The sequence below is a fragment of the Thamnophis sirtalis genome, unplaced genomic scaffold (assembly GCF_051295495.1).
Source record: "Thamnophis sirtalis isolate CommonGarterSnake01/CBP01778 unplaced genomic scaffold, rThaSir2_p1.2 scaffold_1, whole genome shotgun sequence".
Classification (NCBI taxonomy): domain Eukaryota; kingdom Metazoa; phylum Chordata; class Lepidosauria; order Squamata; family Natricidae; genus Thamnophis; species Thamnophis sirtalis.
This window is the reverse complement of record NW_028261381.1, coordinates 71,786,710-71,805,673: the sequence shown is the minus strand read 5'-3', so window position 1 is coordinate 71,805,673 and position 18,964 is coordinate 71,786,710. Positions and strand designations below refer to the sequence as shown.

Below are 18,964 nucleotides of genomic sequence, written 5' to 3'. Positions count from 1 at the left end.
ATGAGTCTATGATCTTGTACCTAAAGAGCTCCGCTGAGCATCTTCTCAGAAGTCACTGTTGTGGTAATCAGACTAACAGGGTTAGTTTAATTCAAATGTTTAGTTTAATATATATATATTTTTGCTTTATATGCTGAATCGGATCACTTGATTCCAAAGCCAAAAGATTATCTCTCCAAAAGATTGGTCACCTGTGATTTAAATAAGCCTCTCAATGTACAATCCCGATTTCTGGCATTTGGAGGAAGTTTAAGACATATCAGGAACAAGGACAGAAAGGAAAAGAAAGGGGAGGGGAGGGAAAGGAGAGGAGAAGGGGAGGGGAGGAGAAGGAGATGTGAGGGAGAAGGAGAGGAAAGGGGAGGAGGAGGAGAGAAAAGGGGAAGGAAGGAAAAGGAGAGGGAGAAGGGAGGGGAAGGGGAGGAGAGGCAGAAGGAGAAGAGTGGGAGAAAGAGGGGAGAGGAGAGGGAGAAGGAGAGGGGAGGGAAGGAGAAGGAGATGAAAGGCTGATGTGGAAAAATGCATTTAAAAATGAAGATGTGCAGGGTTTCAACTACTGCATCAGAGAAGTAAAAGACATTTGTCTGAACAAGTCAAATTTTAGAAGCTTCATCTTGGGTGAATTTCTTACACCACTCCTAAATGTGTCTTTAAATGTAAATCCTATTTGGGAAACGTTTTGCTGATCTGATGTAGACTGAAGTGTATGACCTCAACCTTTCAATAGCAATTAGCAACTGCATTTTTATTCTAGGTTAGTCTTTGCTCTGTTTGCAAATGAATCAGTAATAGGTCTTCAGGCAACCTGCAGATTTATGTATAATATTTTTTTTATCATTGTTCCCATTCTGTTTATTTTTGTGAATGCTTGTTCTAGAAGCTTTATCCTATCTCTTCTGATCATCTCATCTTCAAGAAAAAGTGGGATAACGAGAAAAGTAAGCATTTTTTTTTTTTGGTTATTGTGATATCTGATCCTTTTACTTGTCTCCATGCTGCTGCTGAATAAAGCTTCTTCTTACAGTGACTTCTCTTTTGAAGATTATTCTTTTAGCTAGGGTTCATTAGATTCCAACACAAAAGCTTTTGAATGGCTGAAAAGCAAAGGGGGTTATATATTCAGCCTACCAAATGACATGCTGATTGGTTTATATCTCCCATGTCGGTTTTTTCCCTGCAGAATTTAATCTGAAAGCCTCTGCTTTTATGCCAAATCCTTCTAGACAGAATCTATTCCCCATCAAGAAAAACTTGTGAAATCACCAGGATTAAGACTGCAGAATTGAATGCTGCAAGCCTACTCTGTTTCAGTTTTTTTTACATTTGCTTGGTAATATTTTGGTCTGAATTTATCCCAGTGCCCTAATCTGGGGCACCCTGCAACACTCTGTGATGCCTTTAAAACCTAGCTTCAGTTCACATGATCACTAGCACAAACAGTTCAGTGTAAGGTACAGCATAAACTGCCCTGTTATTTATATCTGCCAAAATCCCCAAAAGGTCTATGTTTGTTGACAAAAGTACTATTTATTTACAGACTGTCAAAAGTAAATGTATTTATTCAGTAAATTTATATGGCTGCCCAACTCACACACAGTAACTCTGGGCAGCATACAGCAATAAAAAGCCATAATTTAACACACATCCCCATTCACCCAAGTCACCTTTTAACATTTTTGCTCCATTTTGTAGTTGAGCAGTTTGTTTCAATGATCGGGCTTTAATTGCAATAAAAGCACAGTCATGTACCATAAGCCTAACAGATGGGACAGGCCTATTAAATTCTGCTCTTGTCCCTCAAACTCTGAAGCACACGCAAAGAGGGAGTCACTATTTCAAGTTCTGTGGCCAATGACAACCGTTCTGTTTAAGCAGTCTGTGGCTGATGTAAGTCTTGCAGGATATGCTTACATGTAAAATAGTTATATCGATGTGCCAAAAGTTGACTTATGATCATACACCATACACCTGACTCAGCAGAAGCTGAAATGAGAAAATGCACAGCTACCTAGCTGAGCACATTAGAGCGTGTACAAGGTCCCAGATTCAATCCTTCAATCCTTTTCAATCTCTAGCTGAAAACATCTCAAGGGCTGTGGGGGAAAAAACAACTGCTTGAGTCACTGCAGACAATCCTGACTGGAATGACTCAGGACCAGTTCAGCTGTAGGGTCACACGCAGATGTGAACCACCAAATCAATATCAATCCAGCTAGAGACTTTAGTAAATAATCCAGTCAAGTTATAGATCACAGCAAGAACTGAATATGGATCCTTCGATACCATGTGCACAATAGCACCTAACATCCCAGGAATGCTTTGGCTAGAGATAGATGCCAAAACCACCAGTGTGTTGCTGCACTGTACATGCTTTAGTGCCTATAGCGGTGTAGGGGTTCATTGGAGGGCACCAGGTACATCATTTGAACCAGAGAGCTCTTACCTGCAGGACAATTGCTGGCACTGAAAAAATCATGGCCTCATTAAACACTGGGTTTGTGTCATCTCTCTTTGCTGCAGTTTTTTTCTTGCTGATCTTCCTCCCATCTTGCAGCAAGTACACTTTGACAAAAGGATCTGAAGGAAGAGTAAGAAGATGATCCCTATTCTAAAGAAATGGTTTTCACACCATGCTTATTTTATGTTGGAAACTCTGTAACAACTTAAGTGGGTGCAGTTTCTGCTACTATGTTCCACCTCCTGTAATTTTTATTCTGGACATCAAGGATGAATGGAAAGTATGCTACCACATGACAAAAAATATGTATCACATTATGGTCATACTTTAAAGCATTGTAATCAGAATCTTCAGGATAGAATGGGTTGACTTCTACAAACATACTTGCTGACCAAAATCAGAAGAAATTGAATTAATTAAAATTAGAAATTAACTGATCATTTCCTAATTTCTTCGAAGACAGTAACCTCCTACAGATTTTCAATTTCTGCTAATGGCTATTTAAGTAGCTTGATGCTTAAGATGAGACATTCCAAAATATACAATGGCTGTCCTGCTATGATCACTTTCTGGAAAAGACCATAGAAACTTGGCAATACAGTGCAAAGGTCTCTCAGCCAATCTCCATATTCTCTGCCTTGAACCTTATATTATTGGAAAAAATCAATTATACATATATAATTTAGATTTAGCAAATGTTAAAAGTTAAGATCATGGAAGGTGGGGGGGGGCTATTATTATTTAATTCTGCCTGATGACCGATGAGGGAGAAATGAGATTTTTCAGCGACTGTGTTTGTTCCCTTCTGTTCGGACCTAGGCTTCCTGATACAGAAAAAAGGCACAAGGTTAAGTCCAAAAACCCTCTTTTTATTTCACAGGCTGATAGGGATAAGGCTGATAAGGACCCACCTTTATCTTCTTTGAAAACGCTGCCAAAGAATTAATTGGCAATTCGTTTGGCAAGGCCACACAGAGCAAAGAGTCCAAACGTATTTTTAGAAGGTAAACTGACCACCATGAACCAAGTTGCTTCCAGCAAAGGCTCATATGCCTTTGCTCCTCCTGTACGTTATATGGGATCACCTGCAAATCTTGCTCCCGAGTCGTCCCTTCTGTTTTAACTGCTCTTGCCTTCTGGCAGCTCTGCGCCTGTGCACACTGGGAACAGGGGAAATCTGTTCCTCTGCCTTGCTGCTGTCTGACTCTGGAGGCTCCCGAGGCATCACATACCTCCCAGATGGCCCTGGTCCCCTCTCTGCCTCCGACACAGAGCCCTCATCCGAGCCTTCCCCAGACTCCAGGACTGGTTCATGTTCCTCCCCAACCTCCTCACTGTCAGACTCTGCTGCAAGCTCCGCAGGCCATTGGCAGACCACAAACACCTTCGGCCCTACAAAACCGCTTTAGAGAACAGGGGCACACTCCAGGGGTGGGTTCCAGCAGGCACTACTGCCGGTTCATTCGTGTGTGCACTGTGCACACGTGTGCTTGATATGCGCTGTGTGCACATATGCAGTGCAATCAAAAACAAGCAAAAAACAAGATGGCGGCAGCTATGGTGCTGGCCGGAGAACCAGTTGTGGGGAATGGCAGGCTTGGGTCTCTGCCGGTTCCAGCAACCCAGGCCACCAAACCACTACCAGTCCGAACTGGTAGGAACCCACCACTGCTACATGCCATCCTTTCTACTTTTCAAAGCTTTTACTGAGTGGTTGGAATGAATTTCAGTCTCAGAAAGTGGGTAGCAGAGGTGGATCATTCACTGCATTTAGAAATAAAGTCGTCTGCTACCAGCATACAGAAATCAGAATTCTTCCACTCATCCTAAGGATTTAGTAGAGCTTATCATAGTTTTACACTGATCAATACTTTTATAATGCCGAGAATGTATTACAGACATTAGTATGTGTGTCACTTTTTCCACTCCCTGGTTTTGTAGCAGAACTAAATCTTTAAGGAATATACAATTGCAACACATTATTATTCCAACTCAACTTGCAAGAGAACCAGGTTGTACTTTCAATCATTGCTGACCCATCCACTGAAGGCTGAGGCATCATGCTCATAATTTATCCAGCACTGAGGAGGAGAGGGTGGAGGAAGGGCAAAGAAGGATCCTACTGACCTGCAGTCATTTTTCCATTAGCCCACACAAGATTCTTGGCTTTAACCACAACTACAGTCAATCGCTCTGCTGTGGGTAAATAGCTAAGACACAGCAGGATTTCACCCACCGAATCAGTTGCCTATAAATAAAAAACAGAGGAACATTCATTATTCAATATTCTACCAGCCTTGCAAAGGAGCTAATGGCATAATCTATTTTCTTCTCTCCTGAGTCCAAGGATGAGGAATACATTAAAATGCCACCAGGAAAGGTGCCCTAAAAACTGAAGTTTGGTATTTGGAATCACCTAGAGCCAGGATGGCCAACCTATGGTACATGTGCCCACAGGTGGCATGCAGAGCCCTCTCTGCAGGCACACCAGCCGTCGCCCCAGCCCAGTTCACTGTGCATGTGCGCATACCTCCCGCCGGCCAGCTGGCGAGGAACATGCCATGCGTGCACAGGGGGGCATGCGTGGTGGGGTGCTCGCATTGCATTTTGGGGGTTTGTGCGGTGTCCCCATGCCCCATTTTGGCTTCCAGGTTGACGCAGGAGGCTTCCAGGCCCAAAACAGGCCACGAGGTGCTGCACGAGCCCCCCGACACTATTTTGGGCATGGAAAGTGGGGGCATGCACGCATGCACCAGGGGCAGGAAGAGCATGGGGGAGTCACACAGGCATGCATGAGGGGATTGTGGGAGATTGCACATGCATGTGCGAGGATGGGGCACACACAGGTGCACACACATGCACGCATAGCATTATGGGTGTGTGTGTGCTTTCAGCATGCAACAACAAAAAGGTTCACCATCACGGATCTAGAGAGTTACCAAGAGGCTGAAGAGGCTCCCCTAAATACTTCTGTTTCATTTAATCCTTAGAAATCTATTTTGCCTAGTCCTTTTGCAACTACAAGCTCAACCAAGGAGCTCACAAGTGGGAAGAATAGCTGTGTTGGACTAACAGTATGGAGATTTTCCTGCACTGCTCCTGGGACCACTGATTCATTTTTAGAGAACAATAATGACAGAACGGGAGACTCAGAGATTCTTGCCTGAAGGAAGGCATGACATATTGAGATACAGCAAGTTATTTTGGCTCCCGAGGTAGGGAAATCTTGCAAGGGCCTTTTCTCTTGCATGATAGCACAATAGTAACAAACCCAGCAAAGATTCTAAATGATAGGCCTTCCTTCCAGGACCCCAAATCAGTGTGCAGTAGTAGGATGGACCATAAGAATACTCTTACCTTATTCATGTCTTGCAGATAAAGCCAGGCATTGAAAGGCCGGACAAAGATACCCAAGTCGGACAATTTCAGCTCAGCCACACCAGTGCTGATGTTTCTCTCATCCTCATCAATGCCAAAAACAGAGAATCTCAAGCTGTTTTCCTCCAACGTGGAAGGATCCAAGGGAATGGAAAACTTCTCATCAAAGAAGACCGAGTAAGCACTTCTTTGGATCTGTATAGAGAAAGAGAATGCAGTAGAAGAGGTTTAAACATCTTCAAGTTTAAAAAGCCACCCATGGCTAGGGAGATGAAGCTGTCACAATAGCAATAGCAAAAGCATTTAGACTTATACGTATACCAGTTCACAATGTTTTATAGCCCTCTCTAAGCGGTTTACAGAGTCAGCCTATTGCTCCTAACAATCTAGGTCCACATTTTACTGACCTCGGAAGGATGGAAGGCTGAGTCAACCTTGAACCTTGACAATCAAAAGGCCAAACTGCTGGCAGCTGGCAGTCGGCAGAAGTAGCCTGTAGTACTACATTCTAACATTGCGCCACCATGAATATTATTAGTAACCACTTAATAGATCAGAAAACCTAAATGAAATTGAGCTATCCAAAACGATAACTGACAATGAGTAAAGGATGTTTTATCTTATTATGCGTCTTGTTCCCTGACCTGAAGACTCCCCCCAAAGACAACTTTTTTTTTTTTTAAAAAAACTTTTTATTTTTTATAAAAATGTCAAATCAATGTGTGAACAGTGCGGTACCTGGGCGCCATACATTCCAATACAAACAAAACTAATCAGATTAAACATAATTTTTACATTCAATCAGCTTGTGAGATTCCCATAACAATACACATCTATATTAGGTTACAGTCTGTCATTATTCAATTATTCCACCTATTTCTCATTATTACTTTCATTTTATCCAATAAAAAGTAATACATTAATATTCCCTTTATTTGTTTCTCTTACTCTAGCTTTTAATCATATCACCCTTTATTTTTTTTAAAAAAACATTTTCTTTCTTTCTTATCTGTCTAATCATGTCATCTGCCTACAAAAAGAGAAAAGAAAAAGAATAAAGAGGGAGAGATAGGGAAAGACAATTGGGAACCACAACACTGAACAGAGATCATCCTTCCCTCAACTCTAGCCTGCTTCATACTTTAATTGCTATACTTTAAAGGAAAAAGGGGTAAAGGAAAAAAACAAGTCAAAACAAGAATATAATCAAAGAAAGAAGAAATATATCATCACCCACCACTTCGATACTGCAGTTGCTATGCCTTTGGGGGGGGGGCTTGTCTCCCCCATTCCCCCAAAGTGAACTTTAATAAACAAAAGTCATGAATGGCACTAGCAGAAATCTATACAGGTATGGGAGACTAGGGTCTGTTCTTTATCCCTACAAAGAGCAATGATATTGTTATTAAAACGAGACTACCAATGCAATGATCCCCTGATTCTAAATTGCAGGTTTTCCGCAGTGCAGTGCAAGGTGCTCTATAGGACACTTATATCCTGCTCTAATGAGAAACATGCTATTGCAGAATGAAGGGAGAGAGGGAAATCACAGTCCATTTTCCAGCAACAGCACATTTGGACTGCTCTTCAAATACAGCATGGCCCACAAAAGAGTCCCAAGGAGTGCTAAAAGAGAGACCAGGGCAGAAGACACCGAATCAACCCTCCTGCAGTGGGGTAAAATGAAAGATCTATGCGCAGGTTCGGAGCCACAACTGCTATAACATATGGAGCAATGTGAATGTTACGAAATCACAATTGCCAGAGGCCAGCAAAGGAGATTCCTCAGAAACCTCAGCTCTCAGAAATGCTAATGTACTAAACTAGAAGAGGGTTCGGTGGCGATTTACTGTTGCAAGTTCTTCAAATGGCTTTTGAGGCCAGGTTACTTGAAGGTCCATTTTCCCAAGTATCGTATATCTACCCAACTACTGGATCAGGGAGACACGGTAAGGAGATCCATCCAGGGCCTCCTTCAAAAGGGGTCTTCCCTGTGGTGGCTCCGCCTGGGGAACATCATACCTGCAAAAGATAAGATTGGTCCCCACCTTGATACTCTTCTGAAAGGCCCTAAAGACATGGCTTTGTCGACAGGCTTGGGATCCCAGGGTGATATGGAGCCCATCAAATGGTTTGATTGTTGTCATTTGGAGGATGGGGTTCAGAGGTGGGCTGCTCCCGGTTTGGCCTGGTTCAAGCAAATAGGTAGTGGTGGTGGTGGGAGGCTCTGCCCACCCGCCCGGATGCTTCTGCGCATGCATGCGCAGAAGCATTGCACGAGCAAGTGAGTGCGTGCGTACGAGCGAATTGGTAGTAAAAAAAAAAGAAACCCACCACTGATGGGGATTCATAATTATTATGTATTCAGAATCTTGCTAGCACATGTGCTAATACTCTGATTGTCCTAAAGATGACCATTGTGTTCTCCCTTGTTCATATTTTGCCCCTGTGATAATCCAGAGAAGCCGAAAGCCTGACTAAGGTGAAGAGATGAGTATTGCTATTTGCTCAATGGGACCTTAACCCCCTGCAAACAGCAGGTGCAAGGAGTTGATTCCAACCAGGTTCCCCTTTTGAAGGCAGCACTGGCAATAGAGTTCTCTATTCAGATTGCCCAGTTGTGTGGGTAGACAGCAGCTGCATCATTAAAATTCTGGGAAATTCAGCAGGCAGAATTTTCAGTATCTTGAGGTGGACAACAGAGAGAACAGAACAGATCTGGTTTGACATTAGCCTTAAAAGTGGTAAAACCCTGTTTTGCTACCATTCCGACCCACAAGAATCCTAAAAAAAAACCCAAACAGTGATGAGAGATTTTCATGTATTTATGCAATATCTTCTCCTTCAGCTGTGCTCTTTCATTCCAGAAGCTCTTGGTTTCATTTTACAGTTCTTTAATTGGTTGTAAGTTACAATACAATACAATAGCAGAGTTGGAAGAGACCTTGTAGATCTTCTAGTCCAACCCCCTGCCTAGACAGGAAACCCTATACCATTTCAGACAGATGGCTATCCAACATCTTCTTAAAGACTTCCAGTGTTGGAGCATCCACAACTTCTGGAGGCAATCTGTTCCACTGATTAATTGTTCTAACTGTCAGGAAATTTCTCCTCAGTTCTAAGTTGTTCGCCTTCTATGAATTCTATTTTTCTGGCTGCATATTCTTGCATATCAGGATTCTTGATTCCAACTCAGTATTAATATAAATAAAAATTTAATCTTCCATAAAGCTAAATTAGATGTGATAGAGATAGAAACATAGAAAACTGATAGCAGAAAAAGACCAGTTCATCGACAAAAGGGCGCCTGACTAAACCGCGGTGACAAAACCGCGAGTTCTAAAGCGCGCTGACGAATAAGCGCTGAAGCGCAGTGACAACAGCGCGACAGAAGTGCGCTGTAAACCTAACCCTAACCCTAACTTAAATCGCGCTTCTGTCGGCGTGCTGTTGTCACCGCGTTGATGGCGTCACGGTTTTAGTGCCGCGGTTTTGTCAGCACGCTTTTGTCATGCATGCATTTGTCGGGTCACGAAAAAGACTAGTGGTCCATCAAGTCTGCTGTTTGAGGGTTTTGGCTGACTATTGCTTCAGGAAGTTGGTTCCAAGCTTTCTGTAGAGTAATACTTTCTAACATTACTTTTGAACATCACTCCTGTCAGTTTGTGGTTATGCCTCCGTTTTCTGGATTTTAACTTAATATTGAAAACACTGCCTTCTAGAGCCTCATTCGCACCCTTAATATTTAAAGGTTTCAATCATGCTCCCCCTTTCCCTCCAAGCTTCACATGTTCAGTTCCTCCAATCTCTCCTGATAAATTTTGTCCCTCAGAATTTGCACCATTTTTGTTGCCCATCTTTGGACTCGTTCAATCTTATCAATATCTTTTTTTTTTTTTAGGGAAGACCCACAATCTCTCCAGAAATCCTTTTTCTTTGCATAAGGAAAAAGGGCCCGTGATGAGAAAACTAAGTAGCTCCCCTCAGCATTATTTCCACAAATTAAATCACCTCCAATCTTTGCATTAACTAAGGTGGAGGAAAATGTCAGGCATAGTATAACAGGGACATATGCAACCAATTAAATATAATGAGCAAGTACAGACATTGGTATTTTGCTAGCACTAGAGGCCCCCGCTGCTGTTTCTCAAAAAAGAAAAAAAAGGGAGCATATTGCAGAGATATCCATCTTATTTAGCTTCTCCTACTCTAAGAAAAAGGGCCTCTATACATGGATAGGGAACTTCGTTGCTCTTTCTGCTACAGTTCTGGATCCTACCTCAGCAACAGCCTGGGATAGCAATTAGTGTTGGATTGTGGAGACCCAGATTCAAATCCCTATGTCAGCCCTATGAAATCCCCTGGGTATGACCTTAGTCTAACTGCTCCAGTAGGGAATATGGGCTGAATAAAAGATGGAGAGTCCTGGAATTAGGACTTGGGAGAAAAGATGGGACTAAATGTTACAAATAAAGATTCCCCTCTCATATATGTGCTAGTTGTTCCCAACTCTAGGGTGCGGTGCTCACCTCTGTTTCAAAGCTGAAGAGCCAGCGCTGTCCGAAGACATCTCCCTGGTCATGTGGCTGGCATGACCAAACACTGAAGGCACATGGAACACTCTTACCTTCCCACCAAAGGTGGTTCCTATTTTTCTACTTGCATTTTTTATGTGCTTTCGAACTGCTAAGTTGTCAGGAAAATGTTACAAATAGAACACAACAAATTTCAACAGGATCACAGTACATTATAATCTGTAAACATGTCTCAGAGAAAGAGACAGCTCTCTTTTAATCTCATCGGTAAGATAGGAAGACTTTATTTCTATTTATTTGCTGCAATTAACATCAGTCACAACACGCTAAGAGAATTTAGATTAAAAGAAGGAGGTGCTTCTTTTGGCCTGTTCCTGAAAACGCTCGGGCGAAATGAACCTTCCTCCTGCTCCGCTGGCTGGTCCTCTTCCTCCCCTCCCCTGGGTGCGTGAGAGGTTTCTGAGCAGAATGATTAAGTCTGCAGTGTTCTGCTGAGGAGGTAGACCTTTTAATCTTTGTAAGGAAGTACTGTAAACAAGGTCCATTCACAAGATGACTTCCTGCCCCACAAATCCTTTCACCCTCTCCATCAGCGGCTGCAATCAACTATCTTTACAGTAGATTTCTCCTTTCATCCACTTCCCCTTCAGGGAAGCAAAAGCTGAAAATGTTCAGAGACAAATCAAAGGGAAACAATTTGTGAAGCTACTATCCACAGAGCAACCATGCTTCTCTCTCTCCCTCTCTCTCCCCCTTCCTCCCCCATACACCACCCTGTAGACCTTTGCCACTGAGTTTGTTAATAACCCCCAACCTCCTTGCAACTGTCTTTCCTATACAATGCTCAAGTGGAGCATTAATCTATTGAAAACTCCAGGGCCCAGTGTACTGTGTGATACAAGATGAAACTTCTTCCATTCTGTTTCCTCTAGTGTCTCCAACTGCTTGACAATAGTTTGGTACCTAGAAAATGCAGAATTGCCCCAGAGAACCCAGCAAATGTTTACCGTGAAGCAAAGATTAAATGTTCATAATTTATCAATAGCAGGTCAGATTGCAATGGGAAATATCTTCTCTACGTATCCACAAGGCAACAGTGCAGGATTTATCAGTGTAGAGATTCCAAAATTGTTTAGTGACATCAAAGTTACAGCTGCACTGAAAAAGTAACTTCACAACTGTTGTAGCGTCCCCGTGATCATGTGATGCTCTTTGGCAACTCTCACACCTGGACTCCAATGAACAGAGTCAATGGAGGAGTTGCCAATAAAACTGCAAGTTGCAGTCATGTGGTATTTCGCTTAATGACTCTGGGTGACATGATTAATGCCTGCAATGGAAATGAGTTTGCAAATCCATTGCAGCCATGCGATTTCTTGCTGGACAATTGCACCACTCAGTGACAGATTGCTGGTCCCAATTGTGGTCTATAAAAAAGGTTTACCTGTACTAGTGCGTATGTATAAATTTATTGAAATGGGATACAGAATGGAAACCAATTTAAAAAAATTCATGATAAAGTGGATGAAGAACTTCAAAGAGATAATCACAGAAGAATAATGGGAACCGTTATGGAAAAACTCATTAAAATTCACTCTACGCTATATGTCATAAAATGTTTTATAAAATTTGGCATATTTCAATTCCCTGGGATCATAAGTCCCAAAATGTAAGCATATTCTGTAAATTAGCCAATTTGAGATATCTGGGTTCAAACAATGCATTGTTACAGGAGCAAGTGTTTTAGTAGTATATAGACAAATAGCATTAGGGTTCATGGTTTTGACATCTTGTCTGGTCTACCTCAAAGGCCTGATGATATTATAGGGAAACTGGCTTCTATTTGGCTCGCTTTGCTTCTTGAGAACGGTAGTACCTCTCTACCTGTCTATTCATTGTACCCATTGTCACATTTGGATTCCTAGACATTCCACAGTAAATTCAATGGTTCACACAAAATTCATATTAGAAAACTTCTATTGTGTGTTACAGGGAAGAACCATTGCCATACGGAGTTTTAGCCAATAATTTCCTGCTTCAGTGGGAATACTATGGCCCATTTGTCAAAAATACAGCTCAGGAATAGCGTGATTTGTAGTCTGCCAAAACATTGGGAAAACATGGGGCTCTATGCCAGTCGAAGTAGATTAAACAAGAATGTTTCAATCAGATCATCTGAGGATTTTCCCATTGAGGTGACTAACTTCTTTCAAAGCATTATTTATTCATTTATGGACTCTCAAACACCCATCTTTCAGGAACTTTAAACTTTTTGTTTCCCCAGCAACCATGGTATGTGTAAATTGTCAAAGGATTGCATTATATAACCCAGCAGGAACTGACTCTTTTCTCTCTGAATCAATGGGTGCATTTCTCAGCTAGGGTGATAAATAAATGTGCTAAAAATCAAATGGCTTCTATCTCCTCTGAAGTCCTTGACAGTTCCCCCAAATTTCTTCTGGAAGCTGTCAAAGAGAACCGCACTGCAGCAGAGGTCTTGTATGCACAATTAGAAGTATGCAAAGTGACAGAACCAATGTGGTGTGGAATTAAGACATGCAGGGTGCCAGAAAAAGCAATGGCACACACATACCAAGGCATTAGATTAAATTTCACTGTTGTGGTACTGCACAATACCTTTTCCTGTGTGTATCATAATAATTAATTCAGATGGAATTAAACCATCTCTAATAACCACCCTAGCTCTTAAAGCCTTCTGATTTGATATTTTATCATAATGTAGATAGAAACACACAGAGAGTTGGTAGTTTTGGACCAGGAACTGTAGCAATAGCAATAGCACTTATATACTGCTTCATAGTGCTTTACAGCATTCTCCATGTGGTTTTACATAGTCAGCATATTGTCCCCAACAAGCTGGGTCCTCATTTTACCGATCTCGGAAAGATGGAAGGCTGAGTCAACCTTGAGCCGTTCAAGATTGAGCTTCTGGCTGTGGGAAGAATTAGTCTGCAATATTGCATTCTAACCATTGCACCATCATGGCTCTGTAACATGGTTATTCATAACACACTTTGGTGGAGGAACTTTCAAAGCCTAACTTCAGCAAGCCGTCTACCAAAATCGTAGTATGGGATTGCAAAGCACCTTGCCCTTTCACACAGAAATTAACCCCACTACATTCAATTTGACTTCATCTCAGGTAGAGTACACTAGAATAACCTTTCATCATTAAAAAAATACTCCTGGAAAGTAGCTGATGAAGGTCATATGGGAAGAAGAAGAAGTAGAAGAAGGAACAGGCTCATATGTCAACAATTGAATATTATGGAATTCAAGGCTAGCAGCAGGTTTCTTTCCTTTAATACAAACACAAAATGCCTCTTCATCCACACTACTGTGGGTCTTATTTAGAATTTAGGAAGCTGGGCCTATAACTTTTGGATCTGTTCTTTCTCTAAATGAAAATCTAGGAGGACAGTCTTTAGCATTTCTACTGCAAATGTGGGGGTATGGGAATCCCCCCCCCCAATCATCTCTTCAGGCTTCTGGGGTTTTCTTCCTCCTGTCAAAAATGCAGACAATGTTGCAGCCTCATGTCTACCCTATCTTCAAAAAAGTGAGGGATAGTTTTGCCACACATCCCACACTATTTTTTTTTCTCTTGTAAAGGGAAGTTCAACAACGAAAAAGCAGGCGAGGCTCTGAATGAAGGAGACTCCCGCTCCTGGCCAGATGAATGAACCCTCTTCTCTCTTAGTTTTCAACCACGAATCCAGAGAGCAGCCCCCAAACTACTCAAAACTGCTGTATAAAAGTACAGAGAATTGTAAGAAGAGTCCAGCCAGTGGATGAATAAGGTAACGGCTCCACTCGCACATATATGCTAGTCGTTCCCAACTCTAGGGGGCGGCGCTCATCTCCGTTAACGCGGTTACCTTCCCACCAAAGGTGGTTCCTATTTTTCTACTTGCATTTTTACATGCTTTCGAACTGCTAGGTTGGCAGAAGCTGGGACAAGCTGGGAACTCACTCCATTATGTGGTGCTAAGGATTTGAACTGCCGAACTGCTGGCCTTTCTGATCGACAAGCTCAGCGTCTTAGCCACTGAGCCATCGTGTCCCTATTGATGAGTAGAAGAGGCCAAAGTCTAAGATGGAGACTTAGAAGTATATTTGCATTTCCCAGTGATAAATGTCATCCTCTTCTGCATACTATCATTAAAGGAGGACACAGAGTGGCTGAAGAGACCTGTAGTAAAGAGGAGTGATGATGAGTAAAGATGAGACCATATCATGCAAGTGGGTTGGGTCAGGTTGGGTTTTTTTCTCCTGGCTTGTGGAATTTAACTTTCTTGAGTGTCCTCACTACAGAAAGGTGGAACGCAAACCAAAATTTCAACAACAGCAAAGAGAATCTGCAGCCACACTTGCAATCTGCTGTGCAAATTTGGATTGATTTGGCTATTTTAGCAAGCACCGATACAAATAGAAGACTTTGCTATGTTGAATTAATACCGACACAGAAACACAACATAGAATTCATGAAGCACAAATGTAGCCAAGAACCGATGAACATTTTTTAATTGGTTTACAAAACGAAGAAGACAGAAAGAAGAACTCAACTAGAAATATAGACAGCCAAGCAAAGTGAATTCCAAAGTTGGACTGATATTATCCCAGGATGTGTTCTTTATCGGAGAGGCTGGCATAACATACCAGAAAGAGGATGTGATTACCATTTAGGACTTTTACCAATAATGAAGCGGAGTAATTTTTGCATAATGTGGACTGTTTTTAGATGGGGAATGGTCTACAAATGTTGCTCATTTTCTTAAAAGTCCAGTGTTTTAAATAATAGCAGCTAATGAGTCTTTATTACTACTCAGGGGAGGCTGAGGAGACCGTAAGTAATGGCTGTGAATTATGAATACAGTAATAGATTAGTGTAGAACATAAAGGGAAAAAAACTTTCTAGCAACTAAAGTAACTATGACATATTTATCAAATCATTTTGTATTTTATGTGCTTTTGGAACCTTCAATCCTATTATTTAGTAAAAGAACTTGTGTATGTGTGTGTGAGAGAGAGGGGGGGAGGGAGAGGGAGAGGGAGAGGGAGAGGGGGGGGAGAGAGAGAGAGAGAGAGAGAGAGAGAGAGAGAGAGAGAGAGAGAGAGAGAGAGAGAACTCTCCTTCACAAAGCCAATTCCCAGGAGGAACTGTATTTATATATGAATTGTACATACATTAGAATTAGGAAGCTTGCCAAATATCCAAATTACTGCTGCTAGAATCTTTCCTACTGGATAGGCTAAAAATGCTGGGAACTGTGATTTAACACCGTTCCAGGGACAAACAAGATTCCTATCTCCTATTCCTTTTTGCAAGTTATACTGCCTTGGGTGGTTAGCAAAAATTAGTATCAGTACCAGTCTAGCTTCCAGGTTTTTGATGATATGATAAAAAGCTCCCTTGAAAAGATCTGAAGACTTCCGCACCAGTCAGAACTGCAGAAGATTCTTGGATGAGAAGCGAAATGTTGTCAAAGAACAACAACAAAGTCCAGTTGCATTTTGGAAAAAGCACCTTTGGGACACCTGGATGATCTGGGTGATTGAGAATATCCACAGAGGTCTAAAGCCCTTTTTTTCAAACTTGGTAATTTTAAGATATATGGCCTTCAACTCCCAGAAATCTTTAGCCAGCAGTACTAAACCATTCTACTCTGAACCCAGATGGTGTGTGCACCAACCAGTTGGAAATTGCACACTGTAAAGTGAGCAGCATTGGAAACTTGCGAGTAAGGAAATCGTGAGGAAAACCTGGAGGGCAAAATTTTTGCTTTTTTAATAAGTCAAAATGGATATTGAGTAATGGGAAATTTTAAAGCTGAAATTTTAAATTTCAAATAACTGGGATTAAAGAATGGTCTGCAGAACTGACTTTGCAAATATCTTCAAAGCAAAGCATCTGCTACACGTACTAATGATTGAAAAGACTTAGTTATCAGAGACAGTTAAGTCTCCTTTCTTGCCCTGTAGGGCCTTCTCTTTCACTGAATACGTTTAACAAGATTTTGTGTCCAATTGTTCAACTGAACCAATGTGCAGAGAATGAGATCTGTTTTGAGAACAGCAAGTTTCTATGGCAAAATCAGACTGTTTCAGGTTGGCTTCCAGGAATGCCTGGCTTCTCACTCAACGATCTGACAACAGCAACTTTCTATGCTTGTTTAGTTTAGTTTAAATTATGTCTTAACTGTGTTCAATGACTCTCACTCCCTAGTAAGCCTGATTTTTTTCTTCAATTCAAAGAATTATTTTCAGTTGTTTACCCAGTCATCTGGAGCTAAGTTCATTTGTTTGTTGCAAATGCCAAATAAAATAACAAAATATCAGGCTCATTGCCTGCAACTAAAAGCAAATGGGAAATAACATTTTGCAATACAGTATATTGGTTGAAAGCTGGATTTTTCTGTATCTAAACTAACTCTTCTTATCTCCTGCTGGCCAATAGACATTTGCCTAGTCACGTTGTGGTTTAAGATGGCATTCAGCTATTCCAACACTGCTGCATGTGTTCCTATGTTCTTATATATCAATATGAACTAAGAAGCTGAATTATTTTTTAAAATAATCTTGAAACCCAGAGTTAAAATCATGAAAATGATAAAATTGTAAAATGATCAGAATCACAACATAGCCTACATTATTACATCTAACAGCAAACCCATTGCAGAAATGATATTATGAAAAAGAGAGTGTTTTTTATAAAATGGTGCCACCAGCAGCTACTACGTGCTGCAACTCAGCACTGATTCAAACCAGAATCCTAAGAGCTGATTCAAATGTTGTCAACTCTACTACTCGCTTCTTCTTACATTGGAGTTTTAGTTTTTAATTTTGGGACTCTCTACTATAATCTATTTGGACGTAAATAGCCTCTCTGCAGTGGCAACATAACTACATAAATTATTTAAGAAGCTGGTTCCCAAATATACCCTCCCCGGTGCGCTCTGTTTTCCTGCCATGCCAACATCACTTTGATAAGATTGAGCATGAATGCGTGCCACGATAAAGCTATCCCACATGCAGTGGTGTGAGCATTGGTTTCTGCCCTGAACCCTGTAATATTAAGTCCAAATCTTGACAACAGCGAAAATAGCTTTGCTGCAGGCATACAGGCCTAATGCACAAGGGTCTCTTCAGCACTCCAGGTGAAGAATACCTCAGTTAGGGTAAAGTCTTAGTGAAAAATACTGTCAGTCCTAATTTCAGAAAGTTAAAAGACTGGTGTCCTAAAAACATTTTTCTTACAGTGCCCTCAATCAGTCAGCTGTACTGCTAGTGAAGCGGACATGAAGGGATAGCAATGCAGCCTAACCTAGGGAAAGTGAGGCAACATGCGAAGATATCCAGAGATCCCACTGCAAAGGTGTTTGTTTAAATGAATCTCATTATTCAGCCAAGGGCAAAGAGATTCACAATCAATATGTGTTTGTTATCCTTCGGCTCATAAGAAAATCCTTTCCTGAAGCATCAGTTAGGATAGAGAGAGAAGAAATAGAACATCTACAAAAGCCTACATTTCATTTCCCAATGTTGTTGAGCAGTCCACCTATCAGTTTTCTAACTTTAATGGGAAAAACCTGCATATTATGATGAATTCTTACATGGCGTTTAAGAAGTAGGCATGTGCATTTTGTAGCTCCATGTACATAAAGGCCAAGAGTAATTCCTGATTCAGAAAAATCTGCATCACTCTGCTAAGCCATAAATTAGTGCCTATGACCTACAGTCGCAATACATATGTGAACCTGCTTGGCATATTTATTTAGTTTAACATGGTAAGAGCTATTATAAATGATTAACTGTCATTTGGTGTATTCACTTATCACATTTGCTAGGATTTACTGCTTGTCAAAAATTAACTCAAAACCTCCATCTGGTCTCTTCCTGATAATGGCTTTTTAAAAGTTTTGTATGCAATCTATCAGTGACTTTTACTCAGTGAAAGAATGAAGAGAAACACAGAGCCATTTAGGCTTGTTAGCAACAATATAATGGTAGCCAGAAAAAGGCAATACTGTAGTTAATCAAAGAGCTACACCAAATAGTGGGATGAACTTTCAGTTATTGGTAAATCACGATAAAGGAAATTAAATGAAGTGAATGAGATCTGTAACTGAGGATCTGTAAGTGGTAAGATTGGCTGTAGGGTTCTTATCATGATGGCCCAAAGGACACCTGAATGCTGGAGAACATTAAACAATTTTTTAAAATAAACCTCTGAATATCGTAGCCGCCTCCACATATTATTACTTGGAACAATGTGCATGTAGCCCAAGTCAGCCAGGAAAAGGAAAGTGGGGAAATTCATTTCTACTGTCAATCTAAGTTTCTCAACATATGTATTTGGGAAAACCCTGTTTAGTTCATGTTTTAAGACCTAGCATCTCCTTTGTAAGTCACAATACCATTCCTTATGCCTCAACAGATCTGGCTGGAAATTGTTACAATAATTCAGCTTTAACATGTATTTTAAAGTAGGACTGTGAAAAGACTAAATAATTCTAATCTCAAATGTTACAAAAGTCCGATGTATTGCTGGTCAAATATGTCCAACCTGATT

At 41.1% G+C, this 18,964-nt stretch overlaps 1 protein-coding gene across 1 annotated transcript in view; it reads right to left on the bottom strand.

The window, feature by feature from the left end:
- Positions 1–18,964, bottom strand: part of SYT12 (synaptotagmin 12) — a 44,150-nt gene that overhangs the window by 2,370 nt on the left and 22,816 nt on the right. The window contains exons 5-7 of the mRNA XM_014065492.2: positions 5,816–6,031; positions 4,586–4,706; positions 2,444–2,577 (exon numbers count right to left, since the gene is read on the bottom strand). Coding sequence (XP_013920967.2) covers positions 2,444–2,577; positions 4,586–4,706; positions 5,816–6,031 — 471 coding nt within the window. The remainder of the gene's footprint in view (positions 1–2,443; positions 2,578–4,585; positions 4,707–5,815; positions 6,032–18,964) is intronic.